This window comes from Nyctereutes procyonoides, unplaced genomic scaffold (genome assembly GCF_905146905.1).
Source record: "Nyctereutes procyonoides isolate TBG_1078 unplaced genomic scaffold, NYPRO_anot_genome, whole genome shotgun sequence".
NCBI lineage: Eukaryota > Metazoa > Chordata > Mammalia > Carnivora > Canidae > Nyctereutes > Nyctereutes procyonoides.
The window spans coordinates 10555295-10574381 of record NW_026575137.1 but is presented as its reverse complement, the minus strand read 5'-3'; the positions used below and the strand labels follow the sequence as shown (position 1 = coordinate 10574381).

General features: G+C 40.9%; 1 protein-coding gene across 1 annotated transcript in view; it reads right to left on the bottom strand.

Moving 5' to 3' along the window:
* The window catches only part of INTS8 (integrator complex subunit 8), a 51593-nt gene that overhangs the window by 200 nt on the left and 32306 nt on the right, over positions 1-19087 (bottom strand). The window contains exons 16-26 of the mRNA XM_055303336.1: positions 17719-17840; positions 13642-13826; positions 13193-13226; positions 11824-11880; positions 11670-11731; positions 8035-8153; positions 6349-6452; positions 5542-5592; positions 3973-4046; positions 3830-3894; positions 3637-3680 (exon numbers count right to left, since the gene is read on the bottom strand). Coding sequence (XP_055159311.1) covers positions 3637-3680; positions 3830-3894; positions 3973-4046; positions 5542-5592; positions 6349-6452; positions 8035-8153; positions 11670-11731; positions 11824-11880; positions 13193-13226; positions 13642-13826; positions 17719-17840 — 917 coding nt within the window. The remainder of the gene's footprint in view (positions 1-3636; positions 3681-3829; positions 3895-3972; positions 4047-5541; positions 5593-6348; positions 6453-8034; positions 8154-11669; positions 11732-11823; positions 11881-13192; positions 13227-13641; positions 13827-17718; positions 17841-19087) is intronic.

Genomic DNA, 19087 nt, shown 5'->3' with positions numbered 1-19087 from the left:
ACAAGAAAGTGACATTACTACAGGTGTGGTAAAAAATAAAGTCTTGCTAGTACACCTAATACAGCACTACCTCCACGCTAACAGTTGGCCTCATGGTAAGGGCTGCGGAAGACATCCAGACAGACCAGAGCCACCGGTCATGGACTAACAGTAGGTGCCCCCCGACGTACCCCAGCACGCCAACAGTAGCCTAAGGCCATCCCACACCGCCGCGGCACTCACCTCGCGTCCCCAGGACCTGTGGCATGTACGGTTACAACCACTGTTATCAACCTGGGGTGTATACAGGGCTCTCGCACTAGCCGTGGTCTCAGGCACCCACCGGGGGCCTTGGCAATTATCCGCAGGGGGCGGGGGATACTGCTCTGCAGTAGCACTAATTCACATAAATTCATTGGACTAAAAATACCAGTATGTAAACCCAAATATCATTTGACACAGTTTTACAGTTAAATTAAGGCTCCAACAAAACAGCCTGAAAAATCAAAATTCATGTTTCAGGAAAGGCTTCATTCTTTTAATGGGGAAAAAATAGCTAGTTGCTCAGCAGCGTAATAGCAACAGTGGTTCGTTTCTTTCATGATTAGAAAGCGTCACCTCGGCCTATTAATAATCCACAGAATTCAGCCAAGGAGCACTCTGGGAGAACACATTTGGACCTTCGCAGATTACTTTAAAAGTAGTAATCTACACCTTTAGATTAAAAAAGCCAATTAGAACATCTTTAAACAACAAAAACTGTTCTGTAGCCTGAAGGGTGGCAGTAGTAGTACTGAGAAATGATGATCATCAGCAGGAAGGATTGCTGGACGATTCCATTTCAATCTGAGGGAATGTGTGTGGAAAACCGGGTCCTATGGTGTAACTAGAGCGTTACTTCCAAACAATGTCACCAAGATGACAGGCTACACAAGTCCAAGGAGAAGGCAGAGGTTGGAAATGGCCAGAGACTGGAGAAATAATGGTGTGCTCTGCGTAGGAGCCAAAACCATGAGTGGATGACACCTCCTAGGGAGGATGTAGGGCAACCTGAAAGTAACGGAAGGACTAGCTTTGGGGGAGCCAAGGTTAAGGGGTCGACAGAGGGAGACACCCACACAGAAGAAAAGTCGTAACAGAAGAATTGAATAAAAATGTCAAGGAAGCCAAAGGAATAAAGAACTTTAAGAAGTGAGATGTGAACAAAAGGCTAAGGACTGAAGAGCACCCACTGGCTTTGGCCTTCGGTGATGGCAGTCCAGTTACGCCAGATGGAAGAGCTTCAACACACCAGGCAGAGAAGAGGAAGAGGAAGTAGAGGCACAGCCGCAGATGAAACCGTGTGTAAGCTGGGGGAGGTTAAGTACAGGAGTGGAGACGACTCATTAAATGTCGCTGGAGAGAGAGAAAGCCTAAAACCTTGCCTTCATCAAGGAGTAACCCTTCTCACCAAGAGTGCCCTGAGCGGTGAGCGCAGGGACAGATTTTAAAGGTGGGAAGGAGGGATTTCAAGCTGGTACTTAATGGCCACAATTCCAAAGACTACAGTTCCCATGTGCACAGGAGCTGCTCAGTCTGTCTTCTGGTCTATTCTACACACAGGCAGGGAAGCACGGAATAGGGAGAGAGAGGACAGGGGGCTAAACAGAAGGAAAGTCTAAAATAGTCCCTGACCACTGACCGCTGGCCCGGACACAGGAGATGAGGGGCCAGCGAAGGGCGGAGACCATGGTTTGGTTGGTAGTGGCACAAGTTTATATGGTTGCAGGATTTTTTCCAACCAGACTCAGTGGCTCATGAAAAAAAAAGCACACGTTTTTGAAATGGGATTTTTCCAGGTGAAGTAAAGGATGAAAAAAGCAAAGATGCTGTAAATATCAGTCACAGGGTAGTTCTGACAGTAAGCCATAGACAAGGAGGGGATCCCAAATCTGGCTGGCCATAAGAACTACCTGGGAAACTTAAAATCTGGATTCCAGAACCTCATCTCAGACCAAGCAACAGTATCTGACGGCGTACAGATTGGCATTTGCTGCACTGAAGTGAGTAGGGAAGGAAGGGAAGCTGTGAAGGGGCGGACAGACTGGGGAAAACCTGGTCTTCAACCTGAACACCTCACTGATCCTGAGGAACATGGGAGCCAGGAAGTGAGAGAGGGACAGGTAACTGGCCCAGAGCTCTTACGTGGAACAATTCTGACGACAAGGCACAGCTATAGGTGGGGTGGATAACGCAGGGTCGCGGTAACCATGGAACCCGTAAAGCTAGGGGGGTACCGGGTAAACTGACCATGTACATCCTGATGCACGCAGAGGAATAACCAGCAGACTGGTTAGATGAGCTGGTAAGGAAAAGACGTAAGCTTTAAGGACAAAGCGTAAACCAATCACAAGGAGAAACGGTTTGGAAGCAGCACTGGGGAAGTGACAGGCTCATACCGCCTGCCAGCCGTGCACAGGCTGGAAGTGGCAAGGGACTCGCCTCCCAAGTAAAGCCGGCTTTATGTTCTTTTTCTTTCTTTTTTTTTTAATACTATCAGGCTATAGGGATCCCTAGGGGGCTCAGTGGTTGAGTGTCCGCCTTGGGCCCAGGGTGTGATCCTGGAGTTCCGGGATTGATACCTACATCGGGCTCCCCGCAGGGAGCCTGCTTCTCCCTCTGCCTGTGTCTGCCTGTCTCTGTGTCTCTCTCATGAATAAATAAAATCATAAAATCATAAATAAATAAATAAATAAATAAATAAACAAACAAACAAACAAACTATTATCATTATTCCTCTAAATGATGGTCATACAATTTAGTCCAAGTAGGGAACTTTAAAAGACATACTATAGGGCAAAATTCTGTTAATATGGGCGAAAGAGCAAAGACAAAGTATCTATAGTGATAACGATGCAATGAATGTTAGGCAAGTAAAAATGGGCCAAAAATTTATAATGCTTTGGCTAGTGAGTCAAATTTTTATATAAATAATTCATCTCTTCAATAACTACTGAGCATCTGTTATGCACCAGGGACCATTCTAGGTAGCAATTATGACACAATCAAGTCCCTACTTTGTGGGGAAATAGCCAGTAAGTATATAGTACATCAAAGGTAGGTAAGTATAATAGAGGAAAATTTCAAAAGGGAAATGAGAAGCAGAGAGAGTATTGGGGGGGAAAGGGTGGGGAGAGACACTGCAGTTTTATAAGATGGCCAGGAAATGGTCGCTAAGATGACATCTCAGGAGACCTGAGAGAAGAAATGTTTCTGGAAACTTAAATTTCAAAGGCCCCACAGTGGTGAATGCTTTCAGCATATGCAAGGAACAGTAGGGCTAATGGGGTAAGAGAAGTTGGCAGGGGAGAAAGTCAGGTAGATGGTTCGAAGTCAAGTCATCTGCAGCCCTGTAGGCCATGAGGATCTGACGCCACACGAGATGGGAAATCATTTAAAGATTTGGAGCAGAGAAAGGACATGATCTAACATTTTAATACAAAATAAAGTAGGGGTAAAAGCTCTAAGATCAAAACAGGATCTGTTAAAAGTAAACAAGATAACCAAATTCTGGTAGCAACTAGGTACACAAAATCTTTCTTTGTTGGTCCAAATCTTAACAATAGTTTAATACCAGAGGAAATAGTATACACTGAAGAAAGGCATAAAGTAACTTACTGCAATTTGTCTTTTATCTGTTTCTCCTCTTTTATGATGAAGATCTAAACAAATCAGTTAAGAATAATAAATCTGATTAAATGCCATCACAGAATCTCAATTGTGCCTCAACTTTGATTTGTAAAGTACAAAGTATTTTTTTAATTTACAGAAACGAACTGTTCTAATAGCCCATGTATTGATGAAAGGATACAAGTCAAGTATTCCAAAATGGTGACATCCCATATGTAGTCATAGTAGGAGTCCATAGCATCGTGACTGAAAAACAGAATTTAGTTACTTCCTCTTTCTTAAGCAGAAAATTTCAACTTCATTTTATTTAAAAATCATTCATACCTGTTTTGTTCCTGCAATGATTTAAAGGCTGTCTTGTAGTCAATTTCTCTGAGGAACTGACATAAAATTGCCACCTACATAAATAAAGATTTGAAAAATGGTTTCATGTAACCAGTACAATGATTCCTGCTTTGGATAGAGTAAATTTATTTTATTCAATATTGTTTAGTAATCTCTACACCCAAAGTGGGGTTCAAACTCACAACCCCACGATCAAGAGCTGTGTGCTGCTCCAACTGAGCCAGCCAGGTACCCCCAGCAGGGGTAATTTTTAATGATTCGTACATCATCACGATCCTGTGCTCCCTGCTCAGTGGGGAGCCCGCTTCTCCCTCTCCCTCTGCCATGTCCCCGCTTGTGAGCACTCACTCTCTTGAGCTTTCTCTCTCTCCCTCTTTCAAATAAAAATCTTAAAAAAAAAAAAATCTGCCTAATGTTGTTAATCAATGACCTAAATCATAAATTTTTACCAGCTTTATTTGAGAAACTGGCAAAAAGCCAGCTCAGAAAACTAAAAGGAATGGAAAACTGCCAAACAAAAGTATTATGTAATGACTTCAAGGATGTAGAGAGCATGCAATTAGAGCCGTCACAGCTAATTCACTCCTCCGCCCCCTCAAGGCTCTGGCAACCACTGATCTACATTCTGACTATAGATTCACCTACTCTGGACATTTCATATGAATGAAATCCTACTACAAAGCCATGTCAATGTCGTTTTCATTCAACATAAACACTTCTAAGATCCATCCCTGATATAGCATGTATCAGCCCTTCATTCACTTTTATGGCAAAATAATATTCTACTGTAGGATCTACCAAATTTTATTGATCCATTCATCAACTGATGGACATCTGGGTTGTTTCTACTTTTTGGCTCTTATGAATAATGCTACTGTGAACATTCATGTACAAATCTTCCTATGGACAGGTTTTTAATTTTCTTGGTTACAAACCTAGGAATTAAACTGCTAGGTCACATGGTAATTTTAAGCATACATTTTGAAGAAGTGCCAAACTGTTTTCCAAAGAGGTTGCCCCATTTTATATCACTACCAACAGTGAGTGTATGAGGGTTACAATTTCTCCACACCTTCACCAACAGTAGCTACTGTCTGTCTTTCAATTACAGTCATCCTAGTCAATATGAAGGGTATCTCACTGTGGTATTGATTTGTGTTTCTCTAGTGACAGATGTACATATCCACTCTTAAATATTTAAAAAAAAAAAAAAGGATGCCAGGGTGACTCAGTGGTTGAGTGTCTGCCTTTAGCTCAGGGTGTGATCAGGGGTCCTGGGATCAAGTCTCTGCCTGCTTCTCCCTCTGCCTATGTCTCTGCCTCTCTCTGTGTGTCTCTCATGAATAAATGAAATATTAAAAAAAATATGTATATAAAATACACACACACACACACTTGAAAACACTTCCATTTAGAAGATTCAAAGACCAATGTTTTCTAATTCATACTTTCATTTTAGTTAAAATTTACTAAAAAATTTTAAAGAATATGCCAAATTCTTAACCAAAACTATACACATGAAAATAAACCAACATAATATAAACTAACCTGTGTGTGGCAATTCAGCAAAGAACAACATTTTATCATTCGTTTTATTACCTACAAAAACAAATTGATTATTTTCAAAAACTAGTTAACATCAACTGTAACCAATTTACCATTACCATTCTGATGTGGAAAGTCAACAGTGGTGAAAACTGTGTGTATGTGGGAATGGTAGGTATGTAAGAACTCTTATTTTTTGCTTAATTTTGCTGTGATTCTAAAAGTGCTCTAAAAATTATAATTTTTCATTAAAAATAGCTGGTTACTAAAAAATTTAAGGACTTATTTCAAAAGCCATTTATTATTAAGTATTGAAAAATACCATTTAGAAGTTGATACCGGTGGCCTAAACCAGAGGAAAGAGAAATACGTACAGAAAGAAAATGAAATAAATTTGAGATTTACAAGATAGAATCAATTATGTCTTGAAGACTAATAGGATTTTGATAAGAGCATTAGCGAATAGAAGAGACTCAGGATTTGGGCTTGGTCAACTCAGATGGCTGACTGAACAAAAGGTGTGTGGTGTTTTGGAGTTTTGTCATCGTTATTTTATGGAAAAAGTTCAGCAGGAGGGAGACTATAAGGTAAGATGCTGAAATCAGTTTTGGACAGGTTGAGTTTCAGGTGTTCTAGGAAATTAAAGCAGCAATCATCTATAGGCCCTGAAAATATGGAGAGGAACTGGGTCCAGAGCATTCAATTTAGGAGTTACCATCATATACGTGGAAACAAATTCACCCCGAAAGGGGTCCAGGAAAATGAAAGCATTCAGGTAGACAAGAAAGACAGCCCACAGAAACAACTTACCTGGTCTGTATACACGTCAGGGGGCACGGCTTTATTGAAGAAATCAGAACACACAGCTCCTGCCTGCAGGTAATAGTGAAGAGCTGCCGAATACTGATTTGTTGCTGAAGTAGAAAAATGGAAATGCAGAATTACCTATTAGACACACCAGGTGAAAAAACAGACAAGGCCTCTTTTGTGAAGAGTTGGGTATTATACTTCATGAGTTGAAAAAAGCAGACTCAAAAACAAAACAAAACAAAACCAGACTCAAACCACAAGGCTACAGATAACACTCAACGAGGACAACACAGAAAAATCGCATCTTTAAAAACTATTTTAAGGAAGCAATAGGATACGCTCCTTGCTTTCTAACGGATTAGCCAAAAATTTAGCTCACAGAAATTAAGTATTGGAGGTATTTGTTTCCCAAACACCCACTAGAAACATGCCTGATTTGCTGAGGTAGTTTATCATCAGTAAATCTATTTTGAATATAGGTATTAAGATCTTGAGAATAAGTTATTTGGGGGGTTAGGGTGAAAATGAACATTAAAACTGGTATTTAGGGGGATCCCTGGGTGGCTCAGTGGTTTAGCAGAGCCTTCAGCCCAGGGCGTGATCTTGGAGACCCGGGATCGAGTCCCACGTCGGGCTCCTTGCATGGAGCTTGCTTCTCCCTCTGCCTGTGTCTCTGCCTCTCTGTCTCTCATGAATAAATAAATAAAATATTTAAAAAAAAACTAGTAATTATTGGGACACCTAGATGGCTTAGTGGTTGGGTATCAGCCTTCAGCTCAGGGCATGATCCTGCGGTCCTGGGATCAAGTCCCACGTCAGGCTCCCTGCATGGAGCCTGCTTCTCCCTCAGCAGAGACACAGGCAGAGGGAGAAGCAGACTCTTCCTGACAGTTACGCATCTGCCTTTAGCCCAGGGCCTGATGCCAGTGTCCTGGGATAGAGTCCCACATCCGGCTCCCTGCAAAGAGCCTGCTTCTCCCTCTGCCTGTGTCTCTGCGCCTCGCTCTCTGTGTCGCTCATGAATAAATAAAATCTTTACCAAAAAAAAAGTGTCTAAACAGATTTTAAAATAGCATATTTAGACTAGAACATTTTAAAATAGCAATTTTACAGGGTCGCCCCTGGATGGCTTAGTCAATTAAGCATCCAACTCCTGGTTTCAGCTCAGGTTGTAATAATTTATTTTTTAAAGTAGCGATTTTACAAACTAAACTTTAACTTCTTTACCTAGGAATGTTTTAACCGACTTAGTAGATGAACATTCACTTTTTCAAAAGAAAAAAAGAGTTAACATAAAAATTTAAAGCATCTGAACCAAAGGCTCAACATGGAAAAATGAATATATGAATGAGTATATCTAGGAAGAAGAATTAGAGGTCAAAACAAGACTTAAAGTAGTGGGGAGCGACGCCTGGGTGGCTCAGTGGTCGAGCGTCTGCCTCCAGCCCGGAGGCGTGATCCCAGAGTTCCGGGATCAAGTCCCGTATCGGGCTCCCTGCCTGGAGCCTGCTTCTCCCTCTGCCTGTGTCTCTGCCTCTTTCTCTGTGTCCCTCATGAATAAATAAATAAATTCATTCTTTAAAACAAAATAAAGTATTGGGGAAAAATGTGTAATGTATTTATTTTTTGCTTCTAAAAGTGCTACAAAAAAGAACAAACCACAAAGCAACCATACATCTCACTTACCAAAATAAATGTCTGCTTGAATAATTAACCAGGAATGGTTGTTCGGATTTATACTGAGGGCATATCGAACCAGCTCCTTCACTGTGATTGCCACAGCTTCAAAGTCCACTGACTGGAGGCTTCAAAGGAAAAAAAAAACAAAAAACAAAAAACCCACGATGAACATTAATCTCTTTCAACTTTAAATTCCATATTTATTAAAAACAAAAAGATAAAAAAAAAAAAAGATTTAGCCAAAATTTAAGTGACCAAAATACAATGCTACATATTCCTGAGAGCAGACCCATTAAAACCAACACAGCTAAGTGTAGGAGAGCGGAAGGAGGAGGGCCCGGGCCAGCTGCTCTGGGCTGGGTTAAACCTGCAGCCCTCTGATGCAGAGAGCCCTCTGCAGCCCTCTGTGAGCCTACCCGCCAGCCCCGGCCCTGCTGCCCCGCGGAGGCAGTCGGGCACAGCCGGAGAGAACACCGGCTCCAGGTCAGACCCCCAGGAGGCTCAGGTCCTAGCTCTAGCATTACAAGGTGAAGCTGGATAAAGTGCTTCCTGCCGGGAGGGGTCAGATCCGGCCACAATCTGCCAGCCTCCCCAGGATAGCAGGAAAGCTGCAGTACTGTCAGCTGGATTATACATTTACAGCTAAATGACTGAAACTCCTTTGTGATATTTTATAGAAATCTATAAAATGTTGGGTCGCCCGGAGGGCTCAGTGGTTGAGCGTTTGCCTTGGGCCCAGGGCGTGACCCCGGGGTCCCAGGATCGCATCCCGCGTCGGGCTCCCCACATAGAGCCTGCTTCTCCCTCTGCCTGGGTCTCTGCCTCTCTCTCTGTGTCTCTCATGAATGAATAAACAAAATCTTTTAAAAAATTAAAATTAAATTAAAAAAAAAAACTTTGGAAAAAAAGAACAACTTCGTAGAACCTGCTGAGTACATGAATATAGGAGTGAAGAGGAGCAGGGAGGTAGACATCTCGGCAGAGTGGCTCTAGTCTGGGGCAGAGGCAGAGGAAGTCCTCGACCATTAATAGGAATGGGGAATTTGGGGGGCTGCCTGGGTGGCTCAGCAGTTGAGCCTCTGCCTTTGGCCCAGGTTGTGACCCCGGGGTCTCAGGATCGAGTCCCACATCAGGCTCTCTGCATGAAGCCTGCTTCTCCCTCTGCCTGTCTCTGCCTGTCTCCTGTGTCTCTCACGATTAATAAATAAAATTTTTAATTTATTAAAAAAAGAGAAATTTATAAAATGTTACCAAGAATTCTACCTACATATCAAATAACTGATCTTAAAATAGCCATACTCACACTATTCTTGGGAGTCAATAAAGACTCCTGCTCAGGAGAAGTGTTTTTTTTTTTCTGGTCATTTGGTCACATTTTATTTTCTCTAGGTCAATTTACATAAAAGTATTTATCATGAAGATAATAGTTATTAAGCCTATTATATACCAGTTCTTATTCTAAACACCTAGTTTAGAAAATGTATTAATTTATTTAATCCTCACAAATCTTAGGTAGGTACTATTCCTACATCCACTTAATAAATGAGGAAATGGACTAAGAAAGCAACTTATCCAAAGTTATATACCAGGTAAGTGAAGAAGAGTCTTTGAGACTCAAACCCTATCAATCTAGCTCAAAGCCTCTATGGTAAACTATTTTTTTGCCTCATTTATAAACATACACTGAAAATCAATCATTAGGTTACATTTTTTTAAGAGACTTTTTTATTTTAAAGATTTATTTATTTATTCATGAGAGATATAGAGAGAGGCAGACACACAGGCAGAGGGAGAAGCAGGCTCCCTGCCGGGAGCCCGATGCGGGACTCGATCCCAGATCCCGTGATCACAGCCTGAGCCGAAGGCAGGTGCCCATCTGCTGAGCCACCCAGCTATCCCTGAGGTTAAAATCTTAATTTAGGATAAGGAAGCAACTTCACAGAGTTCCTACCAATCACCAGTTAAAAAAGCAGAAGGATAAAAAAAAAAAGCAGAAGGATCTCTATCTGATTTTTGGACTGCTATCTAGTATACTAAATTTTACACAAGGTACCTCTGGGTGGCTCAGTCAGTTAAGGGCCCAACTCTTGATTTTGGCTGGGGTCATGACCTCAGAGTTCTGAGATCGAGCCCCATGTCAGGTGCCTGCTTAAGATTCTCTCTCCCAGGACACCTGGGATCTCAGTGGCTGAGCGCCTTCAGCTCGGGGTGATCCTGAGGTCCTGTGATCGAGACCCTCTGCCTATGTCTCTGCCTTCAGTGTATCTCTCATGAATAAATAAATAAAATCTTGGGACACCTGGGTGGCTCAGCGGTTGAGCATCTGCCTTCGACTCAGAACATGATCCCAGAGTTCTGGGATCTAGTCCCACATCGGGCTCCTGAATGGAGCCTGCTTCTCCCTCTGCCTGTGTCTCTGCCTCCTTCTGTGTCTCTCAGAATAAATAAATAATTTAAAAATAAATAAATAAAATCTTTAAAAAAAAAAATCTCTCTCCCCCTCCTACAGTCCCTCCCTCCCCCACCTGGTTCCTGTGTATGTGCTAAGAAAATAAAAATTAAAAAAAATAAAATTAAATTAAAAAATAAATAAATAAATAAATAAAAATAAAAATAAAAAATTTACATAAAAATCTACACTTATGAGATGCCTGTGGCTGGCTCAGTCAGTAAAGCATGTGACTTTTGCTCTTGGGGTTGTAAATTCAAGCCCCATGATGGGTATAGAAATTACTTAAAAATCTTGAAAAAAATCTACAGTTACAATGTTATGTAATAGGCATATTTGCTTCTTGATGCATAGTGATCCTTTGGGAAACAAGCCTCAGTGAGCACAGCAGAGGGTCACTCACCCACCTTTGACCCTCCAAGCCTCTACATGAGATGCACAACAAGTTCCAATCTCCAAGCTTGGGATGAAAGCAAAGTACTCTCAATCTACAGACTGCTTATCTACCTACTAAAATCTTTTCTTCTTCAAATATGCCACAAAGAACAATAAAATAAGGCCTAGTCCTGCCTTTTAGGCACAAAGTGGGGGAAAAAAAGGGCAGCCTGGAGGGAAGAAAAAGTAACTTCTGTGAGGAAAGAAATGGGACTTCTGAATGAGAAGCTGCTATGTGTAGGAAGAGAAATGTGTAAATAGTTTCTTCTAGAAAAAGAACATTTTCTTCTCCCTCTCCAAAATTCCATCATCTTCTTACAATTCTCAGGAGATGAAAGAGAGAACATTTCTTAACGTATCCAAGAACTTAGTAACTAAATAGGGTTTGGGAGCCTCTGACAATCACAGCATTAGAACGGACCCACAAAGAATTATTAAAAAATCATTTTCAAAAAGATACTTGTAAAAGATGTAAAACGCTGGAAACCTAACAGGAAATTTTTTTGACCTTGATTTTCTAATTCTACCCATTGACAAAATATCAGGATCACTTAGGGATCTTTTTCAACCAAAGGCTGGTATACCTTAGCTCTTAGACTCACACCATATTCATTTTTAGGAAAATAATGGCTGCAAAAGAGAAACTAACTTGGCTGTAGAATCCTTATAGACTTTAGCCTTTTAGTCAAATTATTCGAGGTTATCTGTATCAGGATGGTTTCTAAATACATAAATAGTAAGTTATAATACATCTTACTTGGGGATGGAGGATGGCCAAATAGAAATGTGCTCAGCTGTAATATCATTCACAATGTCCTCCTTAAAAAAAAAAAAAAAAAAAACTTAAAGTGTGATTTTAACAGGAAATTTCTTTCAAAGATTTTTTTTTAATAAAATTATAAAATACTGACCCGAACATTGTGAAGTTTCACAAATAGTGACAAAATAATAGTCAAAACCAATGGTTCCTACAATAAAGAAAACACAGAATCCTTAAATATTTTAAGTATTTAATATTCCTTCTATCAACCTCAGGGATACCAAGTATTTTCTCTCTAAAGATTCTTTGACTTTAGAAACGTACCATCTTCTTTAAAGCATACACACTACAGGTCAAGTTTATTTTTAATCTCATGAAAGAAATCACAGTATATAATTTACACAAAAATTACCCTATTTAGGGGAGCTTGGGGGCTCGTTTGGTTGAATGTCTGACTCTTGGTTCTGGCTCAGGTCATGATCTCAGGGGTGTGAGATCAAGCCCCTAGTTGGGTTCTGCTCTCAGCATGGAGGGATCTTTGAGATTCTCTCCCCCTCTCTGCCCCTCCCCCGATCACGTGTGTGTGTGTGTGTGTGTGTGTGTGTGTGTGTGTGTGTGTCACGCACACACACACAGTTTCTCTCTAAAATAAATAAATCTTAAGAGACAAATTACCATATTTAGGTGACTGGTTTATGGTACTCAAGTCTCTTCAGATGACTTTTTGAATTGAGTAAATCTCTTTTCCAATTAGTATTTCCAGCTATCTCTAAAAAACTTTTTTTTTCCTTACTTAACATTTAAAGGATGGAATCTAGGTTATGTCCAGTAAATACATGTAACATTAATCCTAGCAAAAATTAAAGCTAGGCTTCACACATCCAGCCCTATTAGGAAGACTCTTTAGGGACGCCTGGGTGGCACAGCAGTTTAGCGCCTGCCTTCAGCTCAGCGCGTGATCCTAGAGTCCTAGGATCGAGTCCCACATCGGGCTCCCTGCAGGGAGCCTGCTTCTCCTCTGCCTGTGTCTCTGCCTCTCTCTCTCTGTCTCTCTCATGAATAAAAACATAAAATCTGGGATCCCTGGGTGGCGCAGCGGTTTGGCGCCTGCCTTTGGCTCAGGGCGTGATCCTGGAGACCCGGGATCGAATCCCACGTAGGGCTCCCAGTGCATGGAGCCTGCTTCTCCCTCTGCCTGTGTCTCTGCCTTTCTCTCTCTCTGTATGACTATCGTAAATAAACAAAAAAAATTTAAATAAAATAAAATAAAATAAAAACATAAAATCTTAAAAAACGGTGGGGGGAGATTGCTTTAAAATTTAAATTCACTAAAACATGTAAAGGTAAATGCACAATAAACCTCTCCATTCAGACCATCTCAACTTCAGGAATGATCACTGAAGATAATAAGCACACTATACAGAGCACTTAAATAACCAGCATTTAAACACTCAGTATTTTTCAGTCCTATTTTATGAAAATCAGTAATAATAATTAGATCAACTTTTAGTAAGACTTACCCGTAATTTTTTGATAAAGGAAAGTAGTTCGCTCCTACAAAAAACACAAATTTTGTATACACATTTACTATCAGAAATTAGAAAGTAAATTATAGATGTAAGTTTATTCCTAACTCTCCAATTCTGCATGTATGAAAGAGCATAATGTTCTATTGTCAAACAAACCTAATAAAACAATTTCTCTGTTTTAATCACATGTGACTTCTTCAACACTATGCAGTCACAGGCATCACTGATTCTGATTTCCGGAAGATACTAAATGACTAACAATCTCTTAAAAATAACATTTATAAACAGAAGACATTTCCAAAGGTGGCCATGTCAGTCCAGAGATCAGCACCAGAGAACTAACACTGTCCATCTTTATGATATACAAGGATAAAGGCAGATGCTCTTGAAACAGTACAAACAGAATAATAAACTCAAAAAATAAACTGACAGAAACATACCGATACATTATACCTAATGTAGATTCCCTCTGCTTTATTAAACTAACTCTGCCATCATTTCCTCGTTTGTGTTGACTGGACACACTACAGATCTGAACAACAACTTCCCAAAGGTCTTTAGCAGTCCGTCTACTTTCTTTAGGGCCAGGAAGTTCTTTGCATGTAGCTGCTAAAAGCTGTCCAAGCTATAACACGAAAAACAGAAAATATACAAAAAAATAATTTGTGACATCATACATCTAAGTTCTATTATTAAGGCACACTTAAAGAAGGATAACTACCCAAATATACCACAGTTATTTTACGTTGTGCCTACTATCCAACCGCTGAGGAATGTTAGAGCTCACTGTCTACTGACAGATCAGAAATCTGAATGGGGAAGAGAATGCTCTGGTTCTACTGCATTATAAGGCTCATTTTTTCTACACAATTAATGAGGACAAAAACAAGTAGAGTCTAATTACAAAACTGAGACAAAGCAGAGAGGTACATGATTTATTAAGAGTATGTGTGTGGAGGGGTACCAAGCTGGTAAATAGTATGATCCCACTTAAAGGGGTGGGGGCTGTGTGTGTGTGTGTGTGTGTGTGTGTGTGATGGAACAATGTTAACTGTGGTAAAAGCCCAGAGGTGCAATTAAAATAGTGCGTTAGGGGATCCCCCGGGTGGCTCAGTGGTTGAACATCTGCCTTCAGCCCAGGGTGTGACCCCGGGGTCCTGGGATGGAGTCCCACATCAAGATCCCCGCAGGGAGTAAGATCTAGAACAACCTTTCTCTAAGAAAAAGCCACTGGGGCTACTGCAGCTGTGAGGAAGCAGCAAAAAGGAAGGACAGACTACTGAAGCTGAACGATCTGATAGAGGCAGCCTTAGAGACCAAAAATGCAGGAAGAATCCATAAAGAGTACAATGGCTGAAAGCAAAAGTCAGAGAAAAAATAGGCTCAAAAGGTAGAGGGGGAAAAAAACAGACACGAGTCAAGTTGAGCACTTCCTACATTCCCTCTGTAATTTCCCAAAAAGAGGGCCCCTCTATCCTTTGTCCTTATTAAATCTTACACATCATTGCTCTTGTAGAGAGTGAAGTGGCAAAGATCATTTCAAGTCCATCAGGAAAACCCAGATGCCCAACTGGACCTAGAAAATAGGATGGGGTCCCCACTGCTGACGGCAGCTTTTAAGGAGGTGGTCATACTATGACAAGATGAAAACTGATACTTTTCCCAATCTTTTTATAATAAAAAATGTCACACAGAAAATCTGAAATAGTCCCCTGACACCTGCAGACCGGACTCACCGTCGCTGCTCTGCACACATTTCGGAGCCTACGAGTACTGTCTGCCGGCTGCTAAGCTGCAGACACCAGACCTCATCCCTAAGACCCTTGGGATGTATCTCCAGGGACGGGAACACTCACCTTCATAGCCACAACTGTATGATCACACCTAAGGTAATTCAGAACGCTGGTGCCTCCTAAGGCAGTAGAAATGATGTAAAAACCCTAGCTGTGGGCGCCTGGGTGGCTCAGGGGGTTAAGCTTCCGACTCTTGATTCCTCCTCAGGTCATGCCAGGGTCATGAGATTGAGCCCTGCGTTGTGGACTCGGATCCTAGCCTGCTTAGGATCCACTTTCTCCCTCCCTCTCTGGCTCTCCCCACCCCCGCACCACTGGCACTCTTTCTCTAACAACAACAACAACAACAACAACAACAAAACCCTAGGTGTGCTCTGTGAATGGAAATCAAGGAGTCCACAGTCTGAAGAACATTTCACCCTATTCGCCTACTGAACACAAGTTCGCTTAGATAGCCAGGGCCACCGTATATGCAGCTACTGACTGCAGTGCAGTGCAGCGCAGGGCTACTGTAGCTCCTTATCTCAATTCATTTGCCGTTGTCAACAATCACGTGCTTAGTTGAAGGTCACTTACGTTAACTTACTTGAAAGTAAGAATTTTGAGAAGTCTTAGGCCCCAGGGGCACCTGGCTGGCTCAGTCAGAACATGTGACTCTTGATCTTGGGGTGGTGAGTTCAAGCCCCACACTGGGTACCAAGATTACTTAAATAAGTAAACTTAAAGAAAAAAAAAAAAAAGCCTTGGGCCCAAATCAATTGAATTCCATAAACATCTATGTGTGGGAACCAAACAAAGCACTGAGAATATAGAAAGTAAGTATCCAGATTATACAGGTTCAGTGCAACAAAAATGTATGTCCATGGTGCAAAAGTAGCAGGGCCAGTGGCACAGTTCAAAGGTATTAAGAGGAGAAAGTGATTTACTCATTTGCAGAGAAAGGAATAAGGCAAAGCTTCGAAGAAGCCACACCAACAGGCAGAAGCGGACAGGGCACCCTGGCTAAGCGACCAAATGGCACATGCTTACACGCAGAGGCGGAGAAAGCATCCGGCGGCGTACAGAGCCCTGGGAGTACTCAGAGTACTCTGGTACCACCAGCACAGAACCAGTGTGACCAAGGAGCAGGAACCAGCAGACTGAGGAAGAAGCACCTCTACCTTAAGGCCTTGTAGGCCACACTCAAAAGACATAGGTCTTTGTCCTATGCTATTACTATTACCACCAAGCCCTCCTCCTCCTCCTATTGGCTAGTTTCTTACAACCCACGTGTCCATCAGTCCTGTGCACTTTCCAATATACCACACTGCCTCCTATCCTCATCCAAGAGGGAGACTGTATAGTTTCATATTATTTCAAAAGATCACATTTTAGTTACATGCTTAATTAAGATTATTCCCTTTCCTTTTTATGATTAACAGAATATTCAAATAAAAAAAACATGAAAAATAAAACTGATAAAAATCACCTAATATTCCACTATCCAGAGATAATGACTGCTAATATCCTTCCAGACTTTTCCCTTCCCATGTGTATCCATGTCTCAGGCCAAATTCCAAGTTTGGAAACTGCTCCAAATTATAGTATTTTCAAAACAAAGTCCCTTACTCTAGACTTCTTTCTCTGACAAGGGAGCAAGGCGCCAACTAGGGAAGGTGCCACACAAACCCTAACCAGATGAGATGATGAAATGTTTCAGTGACTCTTCAGCAAGGTCACCAGATATCCCTCCTTCTTCTGGGCCAGATTAAGGAAACTGCAGGAAGCAGTGGGAGAACTCAGCCCAAAGTCAGGCAACTTGCAGCACAATATCCTGTGCCCTTGTACACGGCAAGCCATCAAACACACACTCAGGTCCACCGAAGCACAGCTCCCCAGAACTCATTGCTGAGAGAAGCAAAGAAAAAGCTACTGTACAGTCCTGAGCAACAAGCTAGGATCATAAAAGGAAATATCTTGGAACAAAATGGTTCTCTCTGAGACCTTATTAAAGACCAAGACTATGGGGCATAATCAGACAAATACTCTAGATATGAGGAAATCACGTTACAGAAAGTTCACTAAAAAAGCAGATATAATCCAATGTCTAAAATTTCAAAGAGAAGGATGATTCAAATTATGACAATAAATTTTAGGAACAAAAGGAAGAAAAACTTTACAAAAGAAATGAGTGAATCTTCAGAGGGTTGAAATGAGCTCAGTTTTTAAAAGGACATACATGAAATTAGGAGGAAAAAAACAAAGTAAAAAAGTGACAAGAGTCTTGTGCCTGGGTGGCTCAGTCAGTTAAGCATCGGCCTTCAGCTCAGGTCATGATCATCCCAGGGTCCTGGGAGCAAGCCCCGCAAGAGGCTCCCAGCTCAACAGAGAGTCCGCTTCCCCCTTTTCTCTCTCCCTCCACCTCTTTTTTTTTAATTTTTATTTATTTATGATAGTCAGAGAGAGAGAGAGAGAAAGGCAGAGACACAGGCAGAGGGAGAAGCAGGCTCCATGCACCGGAAGCCCGATGTGGGATTCGATCCCGGGTCTCCAGGATCGCGCCCTGGGCCAAAGGCAGGCACCAAACCGCTGCGCCACCCAAGGATCCCTCCCTCCACCTCTTTGACCTGCTTTTGCTTGCTCTCTCTCAAATAAATAAAATCTTAAAAAAAAAAAAAAATCTAAAGAAACGGGTACAATAATCTCATCCTAATAATCCTTTTGTTTAGATTAAACACAAGTTACCTTTACATATGGATTATTCTGAAGCAGAAATGCAGGAACTTGCAGTGTAAGGTATTCATTTTCCCTCCAGTTTAACATAAAAGCAACACACTCCTCAGCAATAACTTGACGAAGAGGAATATCTAAAAAGAGAAAACAGTCGGAATTACCATCATAACATTAAAATGAGAACAAAGCAAATACGTACTAAGATTTCAGTTAAACAAATTAAAAAGTATCTGTAGATGAAAAAATAGAAAAATTCTAAAGTTTTACATTTCTTCCAGAAAGTTAAGGTTTCCCAACAAAAGACTGCATGCTCCTACTAATCAACAAAATAATCTGCTAAGAATATTTTACATGCCCAATGCCCTCCTGAGGAAGTTCACAGTACCTGTCCTCTAGAAACTTGTAATTCAAGTGAGCAGAGAACACACAAAAAGTACAATGGTACATACAGTATAAACTTTTAGCACATTTAGAGCACAGAAATAGCTAAAACATAGAATTGTAACAACTCTGAGTAAACATAGTTTAAATATTTCTGATTAAAATGTAATAAATACTCCTAAGGAACAAGTCATTCACTTTCAAAAAATACTGACTATACCAAAAACAATTTTATTTTTTTAATTTTTTTTAATTTTTATTTATGATAGCCATCAGAGAGGGGGGGGGGGCAGAGACACAGGCAGAGGGAGAAGCAGGCTCCATGCACCGGGAGCCCGATGTGGGATTCGATCCCGGGTCTCCAGAATCGCGCCTTGAGCCAAAGGCAGGCGCCAAACCGCTGTGCCACCCAGGGATCCCACCAAAAACAATTTTAAATAAAAAGTAATGAGACCCCCTCCAAAAAAAAAAAAAAAAAAACACCCAGAATTGTTTTGAACAAAAAAAGGAACTGTTTTGCACATAATTTCCTTTGAAATAATTATTAAATATACCTTAATATAAAATAGGTTACAAATGTTCATAGCTCAAAGTATATACCATTCAGGTTTTAATGTACTTCAGCAAAAAGAAAAAAAAATCAAAAGAATGCTAAATAACAATGTTAACTGAAAACAGAGCTATTAAATGTCTCGAGTACCTATATTTTCATCTTTCTAAAAAAGACAGCCTGTGGCTCTTTATTTCTCACCTTACCCAAAAAGAATTTGAAATGAAAAAGAGTGGCAAAAGAACACAGCAAGATAAATTATACATTATTTGTATCACTGTCAAAAACAAACAAACAAACAAAAAACCAGAAGTGAAAGCAGTATCCCCAATGCATGACTATCACTGAGTTCAAGATCACACAGCTTTCGGCTCCAAGGCTTCCTTTATTCACCCAGCACTCCTCAATAAAAGACCAACAAAGGTTCTTAAAAATAAATCAGAACCTAGG